This window comes from Branchiostoma belcheri, unplaced genomic scaffold, assembly GCF_001625305.1.
Source record: "Branchiostoma belcheri isolate BF01 breed outbred unplaced genomic scaffold, Haploidv18h27 scaffold51, whole genome shotgun sequence".
NCBI classification, from domain to species: Eukaryota; Metazoa; Chordata; class Leptocardii; order Amphioxiformes; family Branchiostomatidae; genus Branchiostoma; species Branchiostoma belcheri.
In genome coordinates, this window is record NW_017804143.1 from 1590611 (window position 1) to 1614997 (window position 24387).

Consider the following 24387-nt stretch of genomic DNA (forward strand, 5'->3'; position numbering starts at 1 on the left):
ACAGCCGCGCTTCGCGAAGCGTCGGGCACTACGTGCCCTCCAAAAAATTCCAGCACCACTCCCTAAAAAATTCCTGGGGAGACCCCTGATATCACCAGGGTTCATAATATCGCCACCTTGAGAAATAGTGTGCTTAAAAAGATATCTTTACTGCAACATACCCTAGGTATGTACATTTGATGTGTGAAGGAGTTCATACCAAAAGCATGTAACAGTTACAGTAAAAATATCTTTAACACACTGTTTCTCAAGGTGGCGATATTATGGAGCCTGGTGATATCATGGACACAGATGTTAACTTTTTTTTTAGACATACCATGTGTGATATAAATTATAATGACAGGTTTTGTTCCCCAGTTCTTGTTCCCCTTTAAATGATGTTTACAGATTGAGATTCTTTATTGACACAACAAAAGAGTACAGAGACTTTTGTATGGTCTTCTACAACCTAACTAAAGATCTAACAAAGCTAAGTACAGACAGACATGGTTTTGTTCCCCCTTAATTGATGTTTATATAAAAGTACAGACAGACAACATCCTGTAGTGTCTGTCTGATAGTTAAGAAAAATCATTTGTCAGACTTACAGACTAAAATGACTAATAAACTGGTGGATGTACCAACCACTAATTATCTGTTGCCAGCCCAGAAAAGAACAAGAAACAGTCATGCCTTCAAATATCAGAGTTATCAACCAAGAATTGAGGTACTAGTATTCAAAAACTTGTATTTCCCCAGAACTATCATAGACTGGAACTTGTTGCCACCAAGCACAGTTGGGGCATCATCACTAGAAAGCTTTTAACAACTCCTGCAATTAAATGTGCAAAGATTGAGTGTAACAAATCGTTCGGTGTGATATAGCTAGCTGCCGCCGCACCGCTTGCCTGCGAAGCTGGTGTGTTACGACCAAGGGCGGTTATACTGGCTATACTGATACAGAAGCAGAATACATTTCTCCTGATAGTTGTACTGACCTTTCTAACAGTGGATCTCCGTCCCTTCCACGGTAGTAGTCTCTATAACGCTCGTCGTAGTCGTCCCCCCGAAGCGGTGATCTGTCGCGGCGTCCTGGCGGCCCCCTGTCGTAGTAGGGATCGTATGGGTCTCTGGAATTAGATCTACAGGTTACCTCTTCCTAAAGAGTGGTCTCCTATAATGATAGCATGCTGTTGCCTTGGAGTTTTGTCCATGCATGTGTGTTATTATCAGGGCTCTGCCTTGCATGCTAAGCAGAGAAAGCAGTATGTACTTGACACAACCTGTACAAAGTTTGAACCTGCGATGTCCAAGATGAAAACATGCCACTAAAGGCCATTGTCAAACTGAGAGAACTAAAAAAAAATTAGAGCTGAATAGAGTCCTAATGTATGCTTGGTGTCCGACTTTTTTTTCATTTGGAAAAAAGTTTAATGGCTACATAATGTAAGTTACTAGCCTATGTGCCATCCTACTTGTATGCTAGGGCTCCCATACTCACTCCCACACAATACATATTTTTTTTAGATATTTTGGCACCCAGGCTACTAGATTAGCAACTCAGCTGAACTTTCTTGCTAAATGTCAGATGAGTTTGTGATAAGACACAGGGACTGGCCTGGCTACCAAACCTACTGAAGCTCCTGAGTCCTACATCCTCTCTGCTATTTGCGGACTTGGGAGCTATAACAGGTCTGGTAACCAGGCTAACAGGTACTCTCCAAGCAGAGGTGTGGGTTTTGGGGGAATTTTTAGCGTGTTTTTAGGCTTTTTTATCAGGGTTTCTCTTTTGCACTAATTTTTTTTCCCCCACCAAACCCAACCTCTGCCGGCACTCACCCCGGGGTGGGGCAAACCTACTCAAGAAGGGTGACAGTGCCCCTCCCCGGGAACCATCAAATTATCATTAGGGATATCTATTTTACTGTGGTGGATCATCACACATCCAGCCAGTCAGAAAGGCATTCATTGGGCCACACGCCTCCTGCTGACTGTGCCTATTCATGCGTCTGGGTCACACCTCCTTGCAGAACGACTGAAATGTGTTGAAGTGATTAGGTTTATAGCCCATTGAAGCTTTCGACTGCCAGCAGAGGTTGGGTTTGGTGGGAAAAAAAATTTAGATTTAGTGCAAAAGAGAAACCCCGATAAAAAAACCCTAAAAACACGCTAAAAATACCCCCAAAACCCACACCTCTACTTGAAGAGTAGCTAACAGGGACAGTCAGGCACCTTCCATAGGGGTCTCTGGCTTTGGGTGGCGACCGTCTACGATCCCTGTCACGTTCCGGGCCGCCGCGATCCGGGCCTCCGCGGTCCCCGCCGCCACCTCCTCCGGGAGGTCTCCGCTCCCTCCTACCTTCTGCTGCCATCTTGATGTCTGTGTGCAACATCAGGTGCAATTACAACTGATCAATACATGGAGAATCCCGGGTAAATACGGTACTACAGTCGTACATCAAAGGCAAGAAAGTTTAGTGCAAATACATGCCCGAGGGCTAATTGCAAATGCAAACAAAGTAAGATAACACTAATAATATACACACACACACATATATATATATATATATTATATGTATGTATATATGTATCTATATCTATCTATCCATGTATCTATATCTATCTATCTATCTATCTATCTATCTATCTATCTATCTATCTATCTATCTATGTATCTCTATCTATCTATCTATCTATCTATCTATCTATCTATCTATCTATCTATCTATCTATCTATCCATCCATCTATCTCTCTCTCTCTATATATATATATATATAGAGAGAGAGAGAGAGATTAATAAGATATCTTTCTGGTTTTACTCTTTTAGCGGTAAGGTTTTAGATCTGATAGAGATTTTCTGGCCAAATGCTGAAAGCCAACAAGTTGCAAAGAAAGGCCTGACAGTAAAAGGAGCAGCTTAGTACATGATATGTGCAGATTGAATAAAAAATATAGCATTTCATTTACATGCATCATCATCATTATACTAGTTGGGTGATATTTCGGGAAGAGTAATCAACATATAGAAATCTATTTACGATGATTATCCACTCTGCTACATCTCAGTGCCTTAAATCTGTATGATGTTATGTTGAGAGGTCTACCTCAACATGTGAGTTAGACCTCTGTTAGTTAGGCCATGTTGATTTGATTATATGGATGACATCCTCTGGGAACCTCAAAACTGATGCGCGCGTGCGAATAAAAAAAGAGTTTTGCAAAAAAGAAGTTGCTTTCACTATGAAATCTACGTGGTCACGAAGGTTGAACAAATGGCACAGAATATGTTATGACGAATAATCTACTCTTCGAATTCATTTCTTTACATTTTTGTCTTTTTTCCTTTGATTTTGGCATTCTACGACATTGGTATCATTTCTAAATGTTTTCCTTGCAACTTATGGTATATTTTTGCTCATTTAGCAACTGTTTTGCGCGATTTACAGTATGGTTGAAAACTTTTTTTTTTTTGGAAACGGCCGAAAATTCATGCGCGCGCGGATGTCATCCATATAATCAAATCAACATGGCCTTACTTGAAAATGTGAGGTATATATAAGGTACTACAGTACATTATCATACTCACCAACTTTGAAGCCTTTTATAGTCTTTCCCGCCTCTCCCTTGACTGATTCCCTGGCATCTTGTTCCTCAGCAAACTGGACAAACCCAAAGCCTTTGTGGAGGGAACATGCTGTAACATGGGCACAAATAAACAGTCAGGACAACTGTGAAATATCACTGAGCAAACAACATTGCAGAACAATGCAGCATTTGGGGTTACCTCATAAGTTTAAATTTATAGCCTTTTAAAAGGAAAACCAAAATTTCTTATGGTCCCTGAAAACCTTATTACATAACCCTTCACTCAAACAGAAAATGGCTCACACAGACGACACAAGTGAGCCAGGCACTAATAAATTTTCGGAAAAAAAAATGAAGTTAATTTTTTGCTTTCCCATTGATACTGTTTAAGTACAAATATCCCTTAAGTTCAGACAATATAAAACATTTATTTGATTAAAGGAAAATGCTATCTTGTGACCTGAGATCACCCTAAGGACATAAAGTTACTAGTATTTATCTATGGGATAAAGTCAAGAGGGTGACAGACTATGATAAGATAGCTGCACATACCTGTCATTCCAAATATTACTACCATATGTACACAACAGGAAATGTGTTTGAAACGTTAAAGTTATCATTATTCCAGTATAGTGATGCATACCAGTTCACCGGACTTGGAATGTTTAGGTTCAAGTCCAAAAAAACCTAAAAATCAAGAACCGAGTCCGGACTTATTACCATAAAAGACTGTTTCACATACACCTTTTCTTTCCAAACCACCTAAAGCCTTCCGTAGATTGCAAAATCTTTGCTGCAAAATGGAGAAAACATTGCCATTGGGCATCGTCAAGTGTCGGCCTCCATGTTATTTGGCCAATGTTTCACCCAGACAACATTGCAAGGTTGCCAACATGCAATTTTGTATATGCCATGGGTTTAGGTCCGGACTTACAAGTCCGGAGCTGAACCTAAACCTATGGGCTTGAATCCGGACCTGAACCTAAAATTGGGTTTAGGTATGCAGCACTATTCCAGTATGCAATTTTAATACCATTACAAACACTACAATGTTACAGAAGATGATTTGTACATAATATGCATTCAAAGTCAAGCCAGAGGTGCCAGATCACTGAAGTTTTATTACTGAGATGTTGACGCGAGATGTGTGGAGCGCAGCAAGGCAAAAATGTGAAATGTACGAATCAAAACAGGGACTGAAATCAAATTTTCAGGGACGCATGACTTGACTTTAAAATCTTGCAGCGCAAGAGTGGGAAAACACAGTCTAAAATGTCTTTAACTTAGAAGATGAAGGAGCAAAATCTTACCTCGGCTCAAGACAATGTACGCACTTAAAAAGGTTAGCTAATATGCTATGTAAAACCAGTGAATAGCAAATTGGATTGTATAACAATTGGGTGAGTTGTTTATTGCACATTTCTTTTTAAAACCTATAGGAAAAACATTACAGTAAAGACAGTACTACTAAAAAAAGTACTAAAGTAAATGATTTGCCTCTGTCTGAGAGAGAGTGAGCCAGGGAAAGGGAAAATCTTTGATTCCATGATCACAAAACATTCTCAAGAAGAATCAAGGCGTTATGCGCATTTTATTTGTAAGCAAGCAAATTACAATATTATTAAATCATTGTAAAAGAAAGTAAAATTGCAAGGATGAAATATCAAACGATATAATTTTGTCTATTGGCATTGCATTAAATGACTTAATGAGTGTTTTCAAAATATGAAAAACTTTTATGTTGTTTGGTACAAAACAATACAAACGTTTCACTTTTAAAAGCCTTTGACTTTGTTTAGCTCCTACTATTGTCTGTAAACTGTACTACATAAGGCCTATCTTCTGTAGCTGTTGTTGTTAAAAGACATAGAAACTTTGTAAGGACAATTACAGATTATAAACCTACCGACAAACCAAGGCCAAAACTTACCTGTGATGTGTCCATACTTGGAAAACTGGCCTTCCAGTTCTTGTCTGGTCAACCTGTCGGTAGGTAGGTTACCTATGAACACTCGGGCGTTAATCGACCTAGGGTCGTTCGTGTCACTGCTGACCATCGGCCGGCGCCGATCGCGGTCATCCCGATCTCGCTCCTTGGAGTCCTCTCGTTTGGCACCGTCCTTGCTCATTTTGGCTCGGGCTCGAAAAGCACAAAATTCTGCACAAGAGAGACCACTCCTTAGGGGGTTGGAAAAGGGTGGAGAGATCTAGAGGAGATCTTCCCAAACTCTAACAACTTCCCAACCCTGTGCAGCAGACAGTCAAATTCTCTAGTCTAAACAAAGTAACCGCCAAAATCTACACAAATTAACGGCCAGAATCTACCAGCTTGTGCCAACTCCAAAAGGCAGTGAACGCTGAGCAGACACTAGAAAAACAAGCAGCGCAATACACCACTAGCTTCCTACAGACTTTTGATAACTTTTCTTGAAATTACTAGTAGTCATATCTTCTATGCAAATACGGAAACAAAGACTTGCCCAAGCTAAATTTGGAAACCTTTCTTCAGTACCTGTGCAGTTTATCACAACCTTCTTTGTCTGAGAGTGAGAACGGCCCAGAAGATTATCATGATCATACATCTGGTACATAGAATTGATTAACATAACAAAAACATGATGTGAATTGAGACTCTACAAGTACATTTTACTGGAGACAATGACAAGAATTTCAAACAACAATTCTTCAGAAATTATGACCAAGGCATTATCATTACATAAATTTGCTGCAACTTTGCTTTAACTTTTTTTTGTGATAGTAGTACATTTGTACATGAATTTCTTCTTTGTCATGGAAAAGTGTATGTTACTTTTACTGCAATCCACAAATTTTCAACTTGGCACTTTAAGCCCCGCAGTTGAAATTCATTCCTAGTATGTTCACTATACCTGTAACAAATTTCATCATATCTATGTTCATCATATCTACTACTAGTCTAGTATTTGGACCAAATTATCCCCACAACCACCTACTAAACAAAACTAGAATATTTCTGCTGCACAGAGACATGAGAAGTTTAGTACACACTGTATACAGACAAAAGGACAAACACACACTCCCAGAGGCTCTCAGGACGTAGGTATCATTTTCAGAAAAACCACACGACCCAAAATTTATGGAAAAGTTCGAGCTGGGGTCTAAAAAAATTGGAAACAGAAAGCAAGGTTCACATGTTGTCAAAGGTTGTCAAATCGCATCGTACATAAAAAAACGTGCAGCGCCCAGAACATTAAAAAATCTGCGTCGTCCAAAATGTCTCCAAAATAGCCGTCTGTTGAAACAAAATCCTCCTTTCCTGAGCGAAACGAGTGTCAAACATCAACAAAAATTTTCGGCCGTGACCCAAACTTGGGCAGCCATCTTGACTCAAGTATTCCAAGGCAAAAAAGGTTCTTTGTCCCGCTCGGTACAATATTTCTGTGCAAAATAAACACGCCTAGAAACTCCAGACACCCGGAAAAATCAGCCTAGCAGCGTTCTGGTACCTCTGGGTTGCTTTTTTCGTGGAATAAAATATCTTTCTTGGCAGAAATGTCTCAAAAGCATACCAAACTCACCGGCAAAATCGGAGCGGACGAGCCACGCTTGTACTCGAAGGGTATTGTGGGACAAACGAACCCAACTCCTCTAATACGCTATCTCTGATTGGTGCACATATACATTCCGCGGGAAATCAAACCAATCGTCAAGGCCGTTACAGATCAATATGTTAATGAGAGAAAATTGACCTCCGTGACCCCAAAACAGGAAGCAAGATGGCCGGACCTCAGGCATATCCACTGAATTCCCTGGAACAAACTGAAGGTATTTCTTTCCAAGAGACACGTAGGCTTTGTTTTCCAATGGAGAGTTTTGCATTGGATTGCCAACTCGAAGTCTGTCAAATCTGCAGTTTTCTCTGACTTTCATTTTGTTAGGTAAACCCGATTTTTTGGGCCTAAAGCAGCTGGTACCTGCAGCTATATGAAGTCAGTCAGAAATTTATCATCACTGGTTGTCAATAAATTTTCAGACCTGAAAGCGTTCGAGAGAAGGTTGATGGAGTATGTTGCATCTCTGGGTCCATCCACTGGAAGATGTAGAAGTGAGTATACCTACAACAACTTCAAACTTCTAGGAAGCCTCAATCAAAGTATTTTGCATTTTGTAGCGGGGTTAAAAAGACTTATAGAAAGTTGTGAGCTCACTGGGCTCAAAATCATCCAGTGTGCAGGGTTCTGGTGTGATCAGATAGACTTGTCACTTCAACGCTCAGCTTACCAATAGAGCAGCAGGAAGCAATTTTACACCACTGCTATGATTGGTTAAGACCTCCCAGCTGTATATTTGAATCTTCAATACTAGTTAACTTGGAGCCTAGTGCATTGTGCTGTGCGCCCAGGCTAGTCATAATTTGTTCCTCTCTGACTTTGTCAGTTATCCTGATTGTGGTGTCTGTGTGTACGGCTACGGGTGCCTGGGGCTGGCTCCTGGACCCACGGACTTCTCAGGTAACTATTCAAACCCTCAACTCCCCTACAGCTGGAATGGTCGGTCACATCTAAATGATATTTAGTATTTGTATATAAACATACTATCACTCACTATCCTGGTTTAGATTATTCTGCTAAACATACTATGTTATTAATAAAATATTTTTATATTATTAGTGCATGTTTGCATGTAAAGAAGCATGCATGCGGTAATTGAAGCATGGTTTCTCAGATACTTTTGTGTGATTATTCATACCTATATTGAGATTCATATCACCAAGAGTCCAAGACTAAATTTTTCCCTGAGTATCACTGTATGGCAGGTAGCAGCAGTTAGCCTCCACCAGGCTTCGGGAGGCGGCTGGGAAGAGTAGAAATCGCTCCCGAGCAGCAAACTGTTCTCTTCAGCAGACCAACTCCCCATCTTATCTCTCTATTTGGCCGATTTTGTACTCTTTCCAGCCGCCTCCCGAAGCCTGGTAGAGGGTAGGTAGCAGTAGCCTGGGTGCCATCCTCCGTAGTTTCTGCTCGCTCCCTAATATCACTAGCTAGGATGGCACCCTGGCTAAGCAGGGTTCTCACCAGGATTTTTTCACAGCGTAGGGGTCAGGTACAGAAGGGCAACTTTTGCAGCGCAAGTCGTGCATTGAATCCCCAAAACATGACCACAGCAGGGGGTATGATGTTTTCCCCACAAAATTTTGTAACTCATAACCCCCTGAGGCACTGTTTCTTGCTTATTGAGGGACAGTTTTTGTTTTCCCTTTGCTATAGCTTCATTCTGAACTCCTCCCCCCCCTACGCTGGCTGAAACAGCTAAATCACAGCATAGGGGGTCCAAATCACACAAACAGCCTGGTGAGAACTACTAGTATGCTAAGGTAGCAGGTGAGTATATCCATCCCTGATGATTGAGTCTTGTGCCTTGATGTTATTATCATGTCATGTAGGTGTCTTTCCTGCAGTCTCTGTGGAACCATCCGTTCTTCACCCTGAGTTGCGTGGTGCTGGTCGGCCTGTTCCTGGCAGGGATACACAAGAGAGTCGTTGCTCCATCCATGTATCCTCTTGATGTTTGATTGGATACCACACAATGTACTGCACATGTACTGCAATAAAGCTAATCTGCTGTTTCTAGATTCCATTCTTAAAAACAACAGAATGTGTACTGCAACACACGCATAACGTGACTACAGAACAGCATTCAGGGTTAATTGCTTTAAAAAATATAGCTGTCATTAACATATTCTACATAAATGTAATAGGAAAGTCAGGCACAGCTAACAAGAAAAGAAGTGTAATAAAAATGTTAGAAATTAGTGTTAAGATTGCAATATTGACCTTGACCCTTTTTCCCAGAATAGCACAAAGATGTCGAACAGTTCTAGCTGACTACAATATGTCATGTGATGATGTAAGTGTGCTGCATTGAACATAAACATGGAATTTCTATGTCATGAATTTTTTTAGCATGTGCAGATATATCATATAGTTTGATCAGTAGCAACTCCTTCTTGATTTGTTGTTGAATGTCAAACATTCAGATACATTACACTTAGTACATGTATTTACTAGTACACATATATTTACCAATACCAATACACACTACTACTGTACTGTATAAAAAAACTAGAGCTTTCTGCCAAGTTTTGGACAGTATCTTATCTCCAAGTAAAACAGCCAGCTTGTCAGAAAACTTTCTACACCAGCATCTGCTTGGAGATTGCCAGTAGCCACTGCCCATTGTCAGTGGTGTAACTGATGTAATCACATGTTTACCGCATGTTTTTTGATGTTCCAGACCGGTAAGCTGATTCTGAAGCCGCGTCCTGCCAACACATGACAGTTACCTGCCGGTGAGACACACATACGGGCCAGGGGGAAGGTGCTGTGGGTCAGGAGAGGCTCAGACATATGGGGTCCACCCGAGTAATATACACAAGCCCTGTATGGGGCCCACCGGAGTAAAATACAGAAGCCCTGTATCAATCTAGCTCTGGTTTGCCAAATATTCTTGCTGTCATTAAGGGAAGGTTGTTTTCCATTTGATTTGAATACGCACTTACAATATAGGCAAGAGCTCAGATGGGCTCCAAGTTGTGTGATCCTCTGTATTGCACAGATCAAAGAGGCAATCAGATTCATAAGTTTGATCCCAGGAACACTGCTTGTCAACGATCTCTCATCCCTGACATGTTAATGACATATGGGTACTATTCAGCAGAAAGGTGATCAGAGTAGCACACTGGATACGAGGTAAATACGATAAATAGTATCTGGAAATTTGAAAGGGAAAGTGTGATACTTGTACAGGAAAGTTTGGCTTGTCAATGGAGGCCAGATCATGAAATGTGACTTTTTTTTTTTTTAATTTGTAAAAAGCTTGGCAATACTAAGTACATTTCTACTACCACGGATTTAGTGCAGCACATTATGTTTTGACTGGGTACTCAAGTCACATGTCCACAGTCAATAAAACAAGCCGTAGTCATGTACAGAAACCAGATCATTCCATCTCTGGGATTCTGAAGTTGCACAGCTGAAAACTTGACTCCTTCTCTTCTGGTAGAACCTGAGTTCTGTACTTTGATTCCTTGCTGATTTGAATGAGCATTATTTCATCACCAACTTACTGTATGAATTCAAAGTGTTTTCCTTCCAACTTTGCAATTACGAATGTTTTAATTTTTGTCTCATCTAAGCTAACCTAAATGTTAGATGAATGTGAAAATACTAAGCGATGTGATTGCATGTTTTTGAAACATGTATAATACTTCACAAATGTAAATTGAAGTTGATGTACTCATTACTCAAAGTGCTAAGTCTTGTCTGCATATTATACTCAAGCATTGGAAAGGCTTGTTTTGTTTTGTACAGTGTATATAATGTACTTTAGTCATTACTAAGAGCGTAACCCGTACCTTGAACATCACAGTGTCTTTTGGCAGTCTGTTGTACTTAAAACAAAGTAGGAAAAATAATGAAAGAAAGGCTGCAAATGTACAAAATTAAATGGTTATAATACTATCCCCTCAGTGTTGTGTGGTTATTAACTTTATGAAGTATTTATCCCATTCAACCTTCCCCTTGGCATGTGTCAATAAGTGGTTACTTCAGTTTGATCAAATAATTGAATCAAATCTACTATACTTTTTGCACCAGAGTTGTAGTGACAGCGTGTAAAGTGTGGGTATGCCCTCTCAATCCATCCATCTATGTATATAGTACTAGTACTTCAACATGTAATAAACTTACAGGAAAGCACTGAGTCAGACACAGTATATTTGTAATACTACATTTGTATTATACTCAACTTTATTAACAAGGGAAACAACAGTACGGTATAAACAAAGGTCTGGGCCTTGAAACAGTTCTTACCTAAGATTCTATGAAGCAATCTCTTCACATTTCAAATTCTACATAGTGGACAGCAAAGTCAAGAAATGTTACCACCCTATAGTACGAATAATCTACATACACGGGACACTTAAAATTCACAGGAAGAAATTGGACAGTGTAGAAAAACAAAAACAAACCCTTATCATTTATTTCCTTATTTATTTCATTCCTACAAAGACTTTCCTAAAAATACTTGAGTTTAAAAAATACATAAAAATCAATCATAGTGACTAGTGAGTGTTACTAAAATTTCAAGATTGCAAAAAAAAAAACTTATCTATACTCCCTACTGATAAAGCCGCTACAGGGCAAGGCTCTAGGGAGGTTTAAAAAAAATCCCTCTGCATAACTTGATAGCCTGGTTACCAGACCTATTACAGCTCCGGAGTCCTACATTGCGGAGAGGATGTGGGACTTGTGACCTATAATAGTACTGGTAACCAGGCTATAACTTGAAGAACACAAACTGTACAGATAAACAGCAGAGCAAAAAAAATTGATCCAGTCACTACTACTACAACCTCAGTCAGTACTACAACCGCACGCTGGTCTTCCTTCTCCTGTCGGAGAAGTTTGGCGTCTGTGGGTTGGTGAGCGGCTTGTTGCTGGGCTGGATGTCGAGCGGGCGGCCGTGGCGGATGGGGTTGGCCTTGTGGACGAGCTCCTTGCGGAGTCTGGCGATCTCGATCTGCTCCTGCTCCCTCCGCTCGGCCTCCTGCTGCTGGCGCTGAGCCTCCATCTCCTCCTCCTTCATCTTCTTCTGCATCTCAAACTCCTGCCGCTGCTCCGCACGGCGCACCGTGTTCAGGTCAAACTCACTCACATCTGCAGGGATATCAGCATGAAATGTTCAGGTTTTGAAGGGAAAATACAGACTTACAGATGCTAATGCAAAAGGAAAGCTACAATTTGACAACTCTTGAGTCACAATTGCACTTCAGTAGGGCAGGAACAATATACCTGTTTCAATTTAACTGACTGTAGAGTATCAGTGTTGTGCCATGCTGTATAGTACACTTACTAGGATTCTCATATTATTTTAAACTATAATCTTCACAGGAGATATTCAAAGCACTGCATTTTGAAAGGTAGCTGAGATGGGGCCTAACTTTATCACTTCCTAATTAGGCTAGGAGCAATTGGAAAAACAAAAGAAAATTCCTTTGAGTAATCCTGTGCTTAAAAAGAAGACAAGGATACAAGGAAAGTAATATCACGCAATGTCTGAAGCAAGATCTTGAGAGATTCCACACAAAGGCCTCTATTAGAGCATCAGAACTAACCTGTGAGTGGCTTGGTGGCCTTCTGTGGGATGAAAGGTTCCTTGTACAGGACATCAGCTGATCTGTGTTTGAAGCTGCTGGCCTGCTCTCTCTGCTGCTTCAGCTCTTCTTCCATCTGGTTATAAACAACACAACAAATAAATAAACAATAAACAACAACCAGTACCTTCATTTAAATATCTCCATACTACCCATGAAAGATTGGCATAAACCGGGTGCCAAAAGGACTACCTCAGCTGGCAGAAGATATAAGGTCCCTTTCATAACAACTGCCTATTCGTATCATAAATACATTAATGTATTTATCTCTGAAAAGCTTGAATCTTCAGTTAATCTTGCCCATTGAATTCTCACGATGTTGAGTCCATACTACAAAGGCGATAACAAAACAATGTGATCTACTATCATACCTTTAATATATTTTACAGACAATACAGTTAACTTGCAAGCCAATAATCCAGGAAAAAGAAGTAACTAACACTGTGACTCTTCACATAAAAGTGATAAGTTTAATCACCTTCTTGCTCCACTCTGCAGCCTTCTTGGCGCCCTTGTCGTCACAGCTCAGTTGGAAAGGTTCAGGGTTCGTGGGCGCCTTCTTGGGAACGTCGGGAAGGTTTCCGGGCTCGTGGAGCGTCACAGGCAAGTTCTGAGCTCGGAACGAGCTGGCAACCTGGTGGGAAAAACATCCAACAACAGATAAGATGAGGCTTAGCCACTATAGTATCAGTACTTTATCCAACAACTTGTGATTGCAGCACTCAGGGGACTACAGTAGACAGGTGGCCAAAAAGTGGCCAGAATGATCAGTAGTCCCTATGCAGAGATGGTCTTGTAAAGGTTTGACTATTTGTTGAATGATTCCCCAGGGCGATAAGCCATAAAGCTATTGGTAAATTTTTATCACTGACAACTTGCGCTTTAAATGAAGTTTGGCATTCTAACTGACGGCAATAACTCACTCACTCGTCTTCCGAGACATACATAGCAATTCTATGGCATATGTTGGCAAGCACAATGTACTTCAACTTTCCATTGAAGTTCCTTACCTTGGCCTCCTCCTGGATGATCTGCTGAATCTTCTCCTCCTTCTTGACCAGCTGTTCCTCCACCCTGTCCTGGAAGGAGAAGGGAGCCAGCTGGGTCACCTTGTGTTCCCGGTTGGGTTTGAAGGGGACGCCCGTGTGAGGCATGGGACGGGCATAGATGATTCTCTCTTCTTCCTCCTGTGAAAGAAACGTAATTCAGCATTATTTATGAGATAAAAGTGCAAAAGAGATGCAGTAATTTAACCTGATTACGTTTGTAGGACTAGAAATACTCTTTTCTGTGTACAGGGCTCAATATACTTTTTCCTGCATATCTGCACTGGTACACGTAACATTGAAAGTTATCTGCACCAGACAATTTTACCTCCACCACTCAGAATTTAAGAGGTATGGATCATACGAAAAACTGTTCAGAAACCATAGTCTTTATTTCTCTCAGACTTCATAGTGGTAACAGTCAGTGGAGTTATCAAAAATCCACATACACCGACAAGTATATATAATCCCAGTAAGACCAGTGCAGGATATGTGCATGTAGACAAAATAATGCTCCTAAAATGAGGATCTTGACTGGGACAAAATCATCCTTACCTGTTCGAGCTCTGGTTTGACACTGCGGACTCTGTTCTTCAGGGCGAAAGCTGGAGACTCTGGGATGGTGAGAGGGGCCACCTTCTTCTCAGCTACTCCCTGGGAAACAAACAAACATGCCAACAAATTATGTAAAACTACATTTGTAGGTTTTAGATAAACCCAGGGAACAAAACATACATTTTGTCAGATGTCAAGAGAAACAACAAAATATCTATTGCAATGTGAGAACCTGGCTTCTCTGACATACAAGTGTCTGAAAAAACAACCAGTCAGAGCTACTCACCACTGGTCCCTCCAGGATTTTGGCAGGAACTGGCCTGGCGTGGAACTCAAATTTCTCTTCATTCTCAGTGGACTTTGCTTCCTCATGTCTCTCCTAGGAATGGAAAATATCTTCATAAGTACATCTTCAATATCAGTCAAATCTTCTCATCCACAATATTGGTATAATTGGTTCCTCCATTACACCATCAAACTGTACAATAGTCAAATGCAGGCATAGTGTTTTTTTTGTGCGTTCCATGTCCTATTCGTGTATCCGTATGTGTGTAATTGGTGTGTTTCTTCTTGTAACATGTAACATCGACGCAATTCAAGAGTACTTGTACTCCTGCTATGTTCATTGATTTTGATGAAGTTAAAATCAAAATATTTCCAGGTTTGCTACCCTGAAATTGTACTGGAATTCTCCCTGCCCAGTACCTGTATCCTGCGGTCTGTCTCCAGGTCCATGCCTATAGGCTGGGTGACAGGTTTGTGTGGCTTCTTCGGCACCCCGACTCCTGTCTGCTGGAACAGTCGCTGGTCAACCTCCCTGGCCTTGAACTTGTACCTGGGAAACGATATAAAACAAATTCGTCAATTACATGGTGGAGAATTCATCTTGTGAGATTCCTACAAAGATTCAAGAATAACTAGTACTAGAATCGATAGGTTTGGGCAAGCATATGCATAAAAAAGTGAAGTGTGCATTCCTTTGCTTTTCAAGAAGAGTGTAACCAAATAATAGTTTACCCCTCTCCTTTGTATTTTAGTATTTTTACCATCATTGAACAGGAACCCTTTAAATGTGTCTATCAAACTCAGGTGAATTACTATTACTCTTGTGAATCCTCAACTTTGAGAGTTCTTTAGTCCACAGACAGATGAACTTCCATATAAACCATGAACAGGAAGAGAAAATTATTCCTTACTTCTTCATCTCTTCCACCTCTTCCTCTTCGATCTCTGCGGCGCTCTTCACGTGAGCCGAGCGGTTGCGGGCGCGTGCCTTGGAGAAGTTTGGACTCTGGGGATGAGTCAGCTTCATCTTGTGGTCACCGACAACAGGTCCTGCTGCAAGTTTCACAGGAAAACTGTCAGTTTCCAAAGAAATATAGGTCTAAACCACACAATAGTGGATTTTTGTGAAGTCAAAGAAGCAAGAAACAATGCTGGGCTCGAAAAACTTTTTCTGCACACCTGCACTGGTGCAGGTAACATTGAGAATTACCTGTGCCAGACAAATTTTACCTGCGTAATATGACTAAGATGTATGGATCATACTAAACACTGCTCAAACGCTACTTCACATGTGTTTACAATCAAAACAGCAAATAAAAACCCACATATATCCACATCCAGAACACTGACTGGTGCAGGTAGACATCAGAAATATCTGCACAGCCCCAATTTTACCTGCACTAAGGTGCATATTATCCACGAGTATTTTGAGCCCTACAATAGAAAAGCAGTAAAGCTAACCCCTGGTTGCGTTGAGGTCCATCTTAGCCTTACGGCGGAAGCGGTCGGGTGTTTTCTTGTGGAAGTTGATGACCTGCTCGGACACAGAGTGCCACTTGTTGTACCCTGAGTTGTCCACTTCGTGAAGTTTCCTCTTCCTGGACTCGTTTGTGAACTTGAAAGGCTTCGGCTTCGTCACCTTGTTACATTTTGCCTGAAACAAGACAAAATGGACAAAAGTTCATACAGGATTAGATAAAAGCCGGTCATGCTGCGTTGGAATTAATTTATCCTGGTACATACCACAGAAGTTACAAAACATATCATAACAGGCTAACTAATGGCTGTCTTAAAAAGATTTACAAGAGTGCAGTAACAAAATCTACCACGCAAATTTTGAAAACATTTGCAGGCAAGTGAAACAAAACACATTAACAGCACTTTTAGGGGGAGAGTTGTGAATAGTACAGTTTTCTGTTTCCCTTACACATAGACAAGTTATACATGTACCAAGAGTTTATATGAAGCTCTTTAGTTCTTTCTCAACTGTCCTGCGCCAAGTGATCTTAGACTAGAGCTTCAGCCACACTTGGGTTAGCATCCAGACAACAGCCCAGGACAGAGGGAACTGGAGAACCTTTGTTGCTGCCCTACATGCCGGGGTCCACTGGCATTGGGGCAGTTAGTAAGTAAGAGTTTATACCATATTTAGATTACAGTAACCAAATAAGAAAGAACAGGGTGGAAGGATAGTTTGGACACTGTCAGGGAACGACAACATCTAAGCAAGCTAAGCTGGACCACCTGTGTTTTACTACCAGTACCACTCACTGGGGAGGGCGGGTGTGTTCGCAGACTCTCTTCGAATCGTTTGTTCTTGGAGTCCTGCCTGGTCTCCATGGTGTGGTCTTTGACGCGTTCGTCCGTGTGGAAGTGGAAGGCGTGGGGCTTTGGTCAGCGGGACGGTCGCACGGGTGGCGTGGTAGCCAGCCGAGGCCTGGGTCTGCTTATGAGATTCCTGGAGGAAAAAGGCACAATCTTAGCCACTGGTTGTTCTAAATTTCCGTGCTTAAACTTTGTACCATGGAGAATAATATAATTAGCAGTACCTTTGAATTCATAGTTGAAACAAAAGCAGTAACAAAATGGAATACAGAACATGTTCTTTCACATTGCAAAGGCATCCTGTGTTACTGGATATCTTGTAGAGTGAATCATGTGAAAGAGCAATTCAAGCCCATGCTATGGGCTCTGTGTTTTGGAGACAAGATCTTGCAAGTTTAGAGATCTTCTACCTTAACTAGCCTTGCTTCTTCATAAATGTTAACAATCTGAAGAGAAAAGATTAATGTTCAAGTTATATGTTGACCAGAGGGTTGTTCTCTAATGATATTTACCTCTGATATCTGGTGCTGACGCCGAGCCTCTTCCCTCATCTGCTCAATCCTCTCTAACTCAAGATCCTCTGAAGTCTTCTTGACCACGCCTGGACGCTTGTAGGAACGTCTGAAAAACATGGAACACTTCAACTCTATATCCGTTCTGCTTTGCAACCCTCACAGTCCCTTGGTGGAAAGTTAGAACAAAGCTTAAAACTATACTAAAACAGTATAAAGAAACATCACTGTTTGACTGAAAATTCCTGCGAGTCCCTTTCTTGTGTTTGAACAAAGCTTCAACTCTACAACTATAAAATATCACTTGTGTACAATGAAAAACAGTTGACATAAATGTGTGTGAAAACTCACTTTGCGCATTCTGGAGTTTTCGGCATGGTGAGTTTGATCCGCGTTTTTGGGTCTGTCGAGGACTTGGCTTTCTTCACTGGAGGCTCTGCGGAGGTGTCGGCTGAACGACGTGTTTTTCCGGATGGTCGCCGTGGTCTCGGAGCTGCGGCTGTCGGGGCAGACCGTCTTTCGTTGGCAGCAGTCTTCTGTTTCTTGTTTGCTGGTTCTACGGGAAGCTCCTTTGGCACCTCCTAGAATGACATACGTGTTAACAGTAATGGTTAAAAAACGAGAATGAACAACAAAAGAACTTTTATGACAAGCTGTCATCTGACCTCCGGGTCTTTTCAGCGATTCTTAGGGGAGAGGCGCCCCCTAATCGGTTAATAAAAAAGCAGTGAATTTCTGCTGAGATACTAAGAGAAAACTCTAAATTTGAACATTTTTTAGGGGGGGGTGCATTGCTTGGGGAGAGCCCTGTGAACACCTTTATATATGTGTACCAGCAAAATTGAGGTGTAGATTGAACTGATAATAAATTCCTTGGCCCTCGTACCTTCACAAAACTCTTCCTCCGGACTGATCTCCGCACTCGTGAGGCCTCCGTCTTTGCCTTTCTTTGCCGTTTCTTTGCTGCATCGACCGGTGCCTCTGTGACTGCGGTGAACTGCATGGGGGTTTCCTCAGGCTGCATGACCACAACCTCCACGGGTGGCTCTGTCTGCTCCGTTTCTGTCTCCTCCACTGTTGGGTCCACCTTCTCTGGGACAGCCTCCTCCTGGTTTGACCAAAAAGGGGGTAAATTTAGAAACAAGTGACTGAATGTAGACTTGAAGAATAACTATGTTGTGGATCATCATTCACACAGAAATTCACTTGGGATTCAAAATCATATTTTTGAACCTCTAAGATATAGGAAGATAGCGAATTCATTTATTGTGACGTAAGTTTCTTGCACTCACTCATAGTCACTCAAACTATCACTAGTAGTAGGATCATTCTGTTCTTAATAACACAAAGACAACTTAGAAAGTGAGTCAAACCTTGACTGGGAACTCTGGTTGGTCTTTCTTCTCTTCTTTCTCCACATAAGGAGCGACTTTCACCACAGGGAAGGCAGTAGCAGACAGGGCCGTCTCCTGCATCTTCTGTAGGGTTTCTGTTCCCGTGGTTATGGGGAAAGGTTCTTCTTTCTTCTCAACTTTAACTTCTGGGGGAGACGGTGGAGAGTCCAGGGGGATGCCTTCATCATTCTCATGGTCATAGTCTGGAGAAGAAAAAACAGCATTAGTTTGGATTCTGGGGTACCTGCCAAATTATGTACAGTGCCAGTGGAGCAAAAATATGTGAGATTACAAGTAACAATTCTGAACTGATCAAACTTCTGTCAGACAATAAAAAAAGACAACTTGGGAACTTTCAATTTCATATTTTCATAAATATTATAATCTAGTCTCTTCACAATTTTGCAAACTCTTCTGTTACTTGTGTATTTACTAATGAAGGATGGAAAATCTGAAATCTTAAAACTAAAACACTTGATTTTCCATCAGAATTATATGCTAAACCTGGTCCACACATCTCATGCTTGCAGCTAACTCAGTAACTGGCGGTTTACAAACGTGTGAAAACATGCAGTAATTTGCATCACACAGTGGCACGCTGTGGTAGTTTTTTTTTAACATGGGAAGCGGGAAGACCGTTTTACGAAGCTATGCAACAAATACTACATAATTTGGGGATATAAATATCTACAATCCACATCAGGGGTAACTTTCTAGATAGAAATATTTGGTCTGATTCTCTGAAAAATGGGCAACAAAGTGGAGTGCAAAAACTAGAGTTCAAATTATGTTTCCGCCATTTTTGTGTAGGGAGAGTCTTGTTGTAGTACCCGATTTCAGGGCTCTGTGGCTTCAAAATGCATCGTTTTCTACACAAAAGCAGTACTTAACTTAATCCTTTGTGGACAATTGTTCGCTTTATGCACAGAAAACAGTGTTTTTATCGATTTATGTCCATGTAAAACAGTCAACAATTTGCAACAACAGCCCCGAGCTACTCACCAAACCACTCGTCTGCGTTGTCGTCCAACGTCTGCGGCTCGGAGAAATCTACAAACTGTGGGCAGTTAAAATCCCATTTCGTAGCTCCTTCCACGTCCTGGCTCATTGCGCTATCCTGTTGTACGAAAATCTGGCAAGAATTTCAGCGCCTAGCTTCGCAAAACTTGAGAGAAAATTTCAGCGTCTAACTGACCACACCAAAATGGCGTCTCTAGTATTCAAGCCTGCCTCGCGCAGAATCTGTCCAATCAGAAGCCGCGGTCAAAACGAGGCTGCGCGGTGATTGGTCAATGCGATAACGCACTGGCGGAAATTGCCGAATCTCACCTCGGAAAGTTTCGGATGTTTCCGTAAAAGGCCGAAACTCGTTCGGCATAAACCGTAATCTGGACGAGACCACTCATTACACAGGGGTGTCCATAAGGTTGAAAAGGTGAAAGGGCACAGTTTTGGAAGTTGACAACTAGCAGCAGCGGACCGTATTGCCTCAACGATTCCTCGTACGTGCCCCCTAATAATTCGATCGCAACCACCAGAAAGTAGTCGTGCTAAGGTAGGTTTGAAGAAACAAGTTGTTTTTTGAGTTTGGCTTTGTGCCCGACAGCAGCCAAGGGGTTTTAGGTTTTAGGGGGACCTCTAACCTCCTTGATGATCTGTCTATAAGTGATCAAGTTCATACGTAAACACCATGAGTGGTTGAGGAAGGTACATAAAGGGATACAGTATTATAGAGATCGACCACATGGCCATGGGTCACTCGACCGTTTGGCAGTCATGCTGTAACAGTGGGGGGTTTATAGGCGCTACCAACAGATCCGGCAAATGGGTCTAGACCTTTTAGCGGAGAGGTTAGAGTGTCTGCCTGTGGATTGGTGCCCGGGTTTGGTCGTGGGTTCGAACCCCGGCCCGGGACTAGTGGGGTTTTTACTGGCTCCTCCTGTTTCTTACAGTGGTTCCCACACCGGCCCTGGGAGTTCTGGCAAAGAGTGCCGCTCCAGGGATGTCGAATTCGGAAGATTCGAGGACGAATCTTGATAAGAAAAGGGGGAGTAGTGTAACAGTGGGGGGTTTATAGGCGCTACCAACAGATCCGGCAAATGGGTCTAGACCTTTTAGCGGAGAGGTTAGAGTGTCTGCCTGTGGATTGGTGCCCGGGTTTGGTCGTGGGTTCGAACCCCGGCCCGGGACTAGTGGGGTTTTTACTGGCTCCTCCTGTTTCTTACAATGCCAGCGTGACAAGGAAATCGGTCATCACTTCAGTCTGTTGGGCCCACAGCTGGTCTTTATTTACACTAGGGGATCATGCAAATTTCATTATGGAAACCAGATCCACCAGTCAGTGTGCAAAGCTTGTGTAAGGGTAGTTTGTATGTATAGCCTGAAATTCAGTCTAGTTCAGCTTCATTTTGGCAGATTTTAATCAGAACAACTTGATGTAAAATGCTCAGAATAGCTTGCATAGCAAGAGACGCGACAGACTGTCACTTCAAGTTCAATCACTCGAACCTCTGCTACCTGCACTTCTCACATATTTTCCTAGAGGGCGCTGCAGCACCATGCCGTGGTCCAGCCTGGTACTGATGCTGGCAGCAGCGCTGGCGAGAGGTGGAGGAACAGACAACGCAAGGAGAAGAATACTTGTCTTCGGCGGAAACGGTTTCATAGGCGCAGCGACGGTAGAGAAACTCATACAGCAAGGCAAGAACGACGTGACCGTCGTGAGCCGAGGGAATTGGTACTGGGACTCTGCGACCAGAGTAAAGCCGCACGTGAGGCAGATTGTGTGCGACAGGCAGAAGGGTGTGGGGACCTGCCAAGACCTGATATCGGCGGTCAGGGAGCCTGGGGTGCGGTTCGACGCCGTCATTGACTTCAGCTGCTACAGCGGGGATCAGATGAGACAAAGTGGGGTTCTTCTTCTCCTTTACTCTCTCTCTCTCTCTCTCTCATTCTTTCTCTCTTGCGTAGACAGTGACAATGACAATGAAAATAAAGATAAAATTGACAACGACACAGTAAAAGTGATTGATTGAACTTAGTAGAGTCTAGTCTCCTTCGCAGATCTGCAGACTTCTGAGGTGGCGGCTTTGATTTTTCTCGGGGAACGACGAGAGATACTACATGTAGTATGCTGCAGAGGGAATTCGAAGGTTTTGCCACCGAGGGACTTTGCCGAGGAGAGACGGTTTCGCCGCCTAACTAAGTCCCTCGGTGGCAAAACCGTCCCTCAGCGGCATATCTCGCGTCGCTCGCCGAAAATAACGCAGCCGCCTCAGGAGTCTGCAAAGAAGGCTAAAATTGCCTCGTTAGGACTCGGGAGTAAGAAACTATGCTGCCCGTCACAGGTATCGGTTTGCTGGGCGTTCGGGCGGGTCTGTACGTGTACATCAGTACGGACTCCGTGTACGAGGTCTGCACCAAGGACCACCCCGGACCCACCCTGGAGACGGACGACCAGCGGCCCGCCAACACGGCCGAGCAGTTCCGGCTCAACCGTCTGGACGACTACGGAAACAGGTAACTCAGCTATCATGAGTTGAACGTTCTTTTCAACCCTTATTAAATATTAGTCTGTGTAACGCAAACTCTGCCGTCCGCGGCTTTAAGGGGGCCGGTTGCATGTTGGGCGCCGGGTGGCCAGCCGTATAAATCAATCAATAAGGCTAATTAAATACACTGAAAATTTTTGTTTCGACCTTCAGCAGAAAAACTGACCCACGTACCGCTGACACGTGACCGTAGTGAAACATGACGTCAGCGGTAATCAGAAGCCGGCCGTTATGAATATGAACCACCAGACGTGCGCATAAACGAAGGTACATTGAAGACTCCGCATCTCTAAACGCTGCAATAAATCCCTCCAGGAAGTTAGAAGCTGAGGAGGTGTTACGGGGGACCAAAGGTCTCCCATGGGTGTTCCTGCGCATCCCTGACGTGGTGGGGTCACGTGACGGGACCCGGCGGTGGTGGCTGTATCAGCTGTGGGTCCGCCTACACGACATCGTGCCCGTCCACCTGCCGCCTAAGTCAGTACAGATCTTCTGCACTTTTCATGATTAAGATTATCGCCCAAATAGATTTATAATTATGTTAACCGAAAGAAAACAAATTGTTTTTGCTCCGTCTCTTCTTCTTCTTCTTCTCCTAACCAATAAGGCCAATGATCTGTGACCTGAACCAGACGTCTGTCACCATGGTAACTAGTGTTGACGTTAGGTTCACTGTTGGGTTACATCATGTTGGGTTACATCATGTTGCAATTTTATAGCAGTAGGGATTTAGACACCTGTCTGACCATATATATGAATATGTTTGAGTAAGAATTATGCATTTGCTTTGCAAATGTTACCTTTCTAGTTTTACAATATATTGTTGTCACATCTTTGTATTGAGATTTGACACAGACGCTACTTAGTTTTAATTGCGTTTTACTTTTTCTGAAGAGTTGCCAATCTGGACATCAGTCTTGTCCAAGTTGAGGACGTCGCCACCGCCATCTTGGATGTGATTGACGGAGGGGTCAAAGTTCACAACCAGGCCTTCAACCTGGCCTTCAGAGAAACCCTGACCTTGAGAAAGGTTCTGAGAGACATGGGGAGGCAGATGGGAGTACTCAACGTGAACTTCAACCACAACCCTGACAGGGAAATGTACATTTTATTTTACTTTCTTAAGATTTTCCGTTCGTTGGTTTCTCCCAAGGCAGAGGTGCTTCCCTGGCATAAGTAGCTTTATGTACTAGTATTTGCCACAGGATAGCTCTGCCGTGGGAGAATGTCTTTTACATTCTTTGATTCCAATGATTGTAATTTTCTATTCTTATGTCAGTATTCTTATTAAGATACATTGATGTTGTCTTGTGTTTAAGAACGACTCGCTACGTTAACAACATTGATTGTAAATACGAGTACCTACCCTATTCAGACTCTGCGATGGGGTAGCCACAATAAAGATTTCAAAGAATTTTCTTTTTCCTTTATGACCAGGTACCTGTACCCGACAGTGTGGAAGGGCCCGTTGTCCATCACCAAGGCGGAGGAGTATCTCCGCTGGACCCCGATGAGCTGGGAACAAGCGGTCAAGGTCAACTGCCAGTTCTACGACTCGGTCATGACGTCTGACAAGTTCGCCCAAGAGAAGTCTAAGCTGTTACAAACGTTTTTCTCGACGTTTGCGCTGGATGTGACCAAGTCGCGCGCCATAGCCAACAGGTTGAAAACAGTTTACGGGATCAAGATGGAAAATTATGTTCCGTGGTACAGAGATGAGCTATGAAGAGTCAAGTTTCTAGCTCTTTGTATGTCGTTGCAATTTTAAGCACTGCCGTTAGATAGCGCTTCACCAAACGCAAATGTATGGCACCATATGTACACGTATGAAGAAAACAATTATCAGCAACACGCCGTTCACCCATGTTAATATTCTATACCATGCACCAAGTTGTTTTATAACATTATATAGTCCATCTGTGGAAAATAAAGCCTTTGTCATATTTGTACATGCATAGTAA

General features: G+C 42.4%; 4 protein-coding genes across 5 annotated transcripts in view; 2 read left to right on the plus strand and 2 right to left on the minus strand.

Annotated features, from left to right (window-relative positions):
* Positions 1 to 7115, minus strand: part of LOC109480539 (nuclear receptor coactivator 5-like) — a 19947-nt gene extending 12832 nt beyond the window's left edge. The window contains exons 1-5 of the mRNA XM_019782760.1: positions 7051 to 7115; positions 5496 to 5723; positions 3567 to 3674; positions 2212 to 2359; positions 978 to 1109 (exon numbers count right to left, since the gene is read on the minus strand). Of these exons, the coding sequence (XP_019638319.1) occupies positions 978 to 1109; positions 2212 to 2359; positions 3567 to 3674; positions 5496 to 5723; positions 7051 to 7111 (677 nt within the window). The 5' untranslated portion in view covers positions 7112 to 7115. The remainder of the gene's footprint in view (positions 1 to 977; positions 1110 to 2211; positions 2360 to 3566; positions 3675 to 5495; positions 5724 to 7050) is intronic.
* A 148-nt stretch (positions 7116 to 7263) lies between these two features.
* Positions 7264 to 10124, plus strand: LOC109480538 (nuclear envelope phosphatase-regulatory subunit 1-like). Of its 2 annotated transcripts, none has more exons than XM_019782759.1 (6): positions 7264 to 7369; positions 7578 to 7649; positions 7982 to 8055; positions 9003 to 9097; positions 9397 to 9451; positions 9839 to 10124. In XM_019782759.1, the coding sequence occupies exons 1-6, from the start codon at positions 7321 to 7323 to the stop codon at positions 9878 to 9880; spliced, it is 387 nt and encodes a 128-aa protein (XP_019638318.1). In that variant the 5' UTR covers positions 7264 to 7320; the 3' UTR covers positions 9881 to 10124. The 2 variants fall into 2 exon arrangements, with proteins under 2 accessions (XP_019638318.1, XP_019638317.1); XM_019782758.1 differs by having other exon boundaries at positions 8988 to 9097; positions 9839 to 10112.
* Positions 10125 to 11859: 1735 nt separating this feature from the next.
* On the minus strand, positions 11860 to 20103 carry LOC109480536 (targeting protein for Xklp2 homolog). Its single transcript, XM_019782756.1, is given in 16 exon segments — positions 11860 to 12261; positions 12720 to 12834; positions 13237 to 13392; positions 13769 to 13945; positions 14360 to 14458; positions 14646 to 14738; positions 15065 to 15194; positions 15556 to 15697; positions 16106 to 16298; positions 16916 to 17035; positions 17037 to 17102; positions 17482 to 17590; positions 17833 to 18062; positions 18368 to 18589; positions 18855 to 19078; positions 19878 to 20103. Coding segments are annotated over 16 exon segments (2475 nt in total). The 5' UTR covers positions 19984 to 20103; the 3' UTR covers positions 11860 to 11968.
* A 114-nt stretch (positions 20104 to 20217) lies between these two features.
* LOC109480537 lies at positions 20218 to 24185 on the plus strand. Its single transcript, XM_019782757.1, has 6 exons — positions 20218 to 20430; positions 21418 to 21782; positions 22223 to 22394; positions 22742 to 22903; positions 23321 to 23527; positions 23864 to 24185. The coding sequence occupies exons 2-6, from the start codon at positions 21434 to 21436 to the stop codon at positions 24150 to 24152; spliced, it is 1179 nt and encodes a 392-aa protein (XP_019638316.1). The 5' UTR covers positions 20218 to 20430; positions 21418 to 21433; the 3' UTR covers positions 24153 to 24185.
* Positions 24186 to 24387: the final 202 nt, after the last annotated feature.

Excerpts from the sequence above, each read along its gene's own strand:
- LOC109480537 (XM_019782757.1), top strand. The coding sequence starts at position 21,434 with ATGCCGTGGTCCAGCCTGGTACTGATGCTGGCAGCAGCGCTGGCGAGA. Across the intron at positions 21,783-22,222 it reads CGGGGATCAGATGAGACAAA|GTATCGGTTTGCTGGGCGTT; the intron begins GTGGGGTTCTTC and ends TGCCCGTCACAG. Across the intron at positions 23,528-23,863 it reads CACAACCCTGACAGGGAAAT|GTACCTGTACCCGACAGTGT; the intron begins GTACATTTTATT and ends CTTTATGACCAG.
- LOC109480538 (XM_019782758.1), top strand. The coding sequence starts at position 7,321 with ATGGCCGGACCTCAGGCATATCCACTGAATTCCCTGGAACAAACTGAA. Across the intron at positions 9,098-9,396 it reads AGAGTCGTTGCTCCATCCAT|AATAGCACAAAGATGTCGAA; the intron begins GTATCCTCTTGA and ends CCTTTTTCCCAG. Across the intron at positions 9,452-9,838 it reads ACAATATGTCATGTGATGAT|ACCGGTAAGCTGATTCTGAA; the intron begins GTAAGTGTGCTG and ends TTGATGTTCCAG.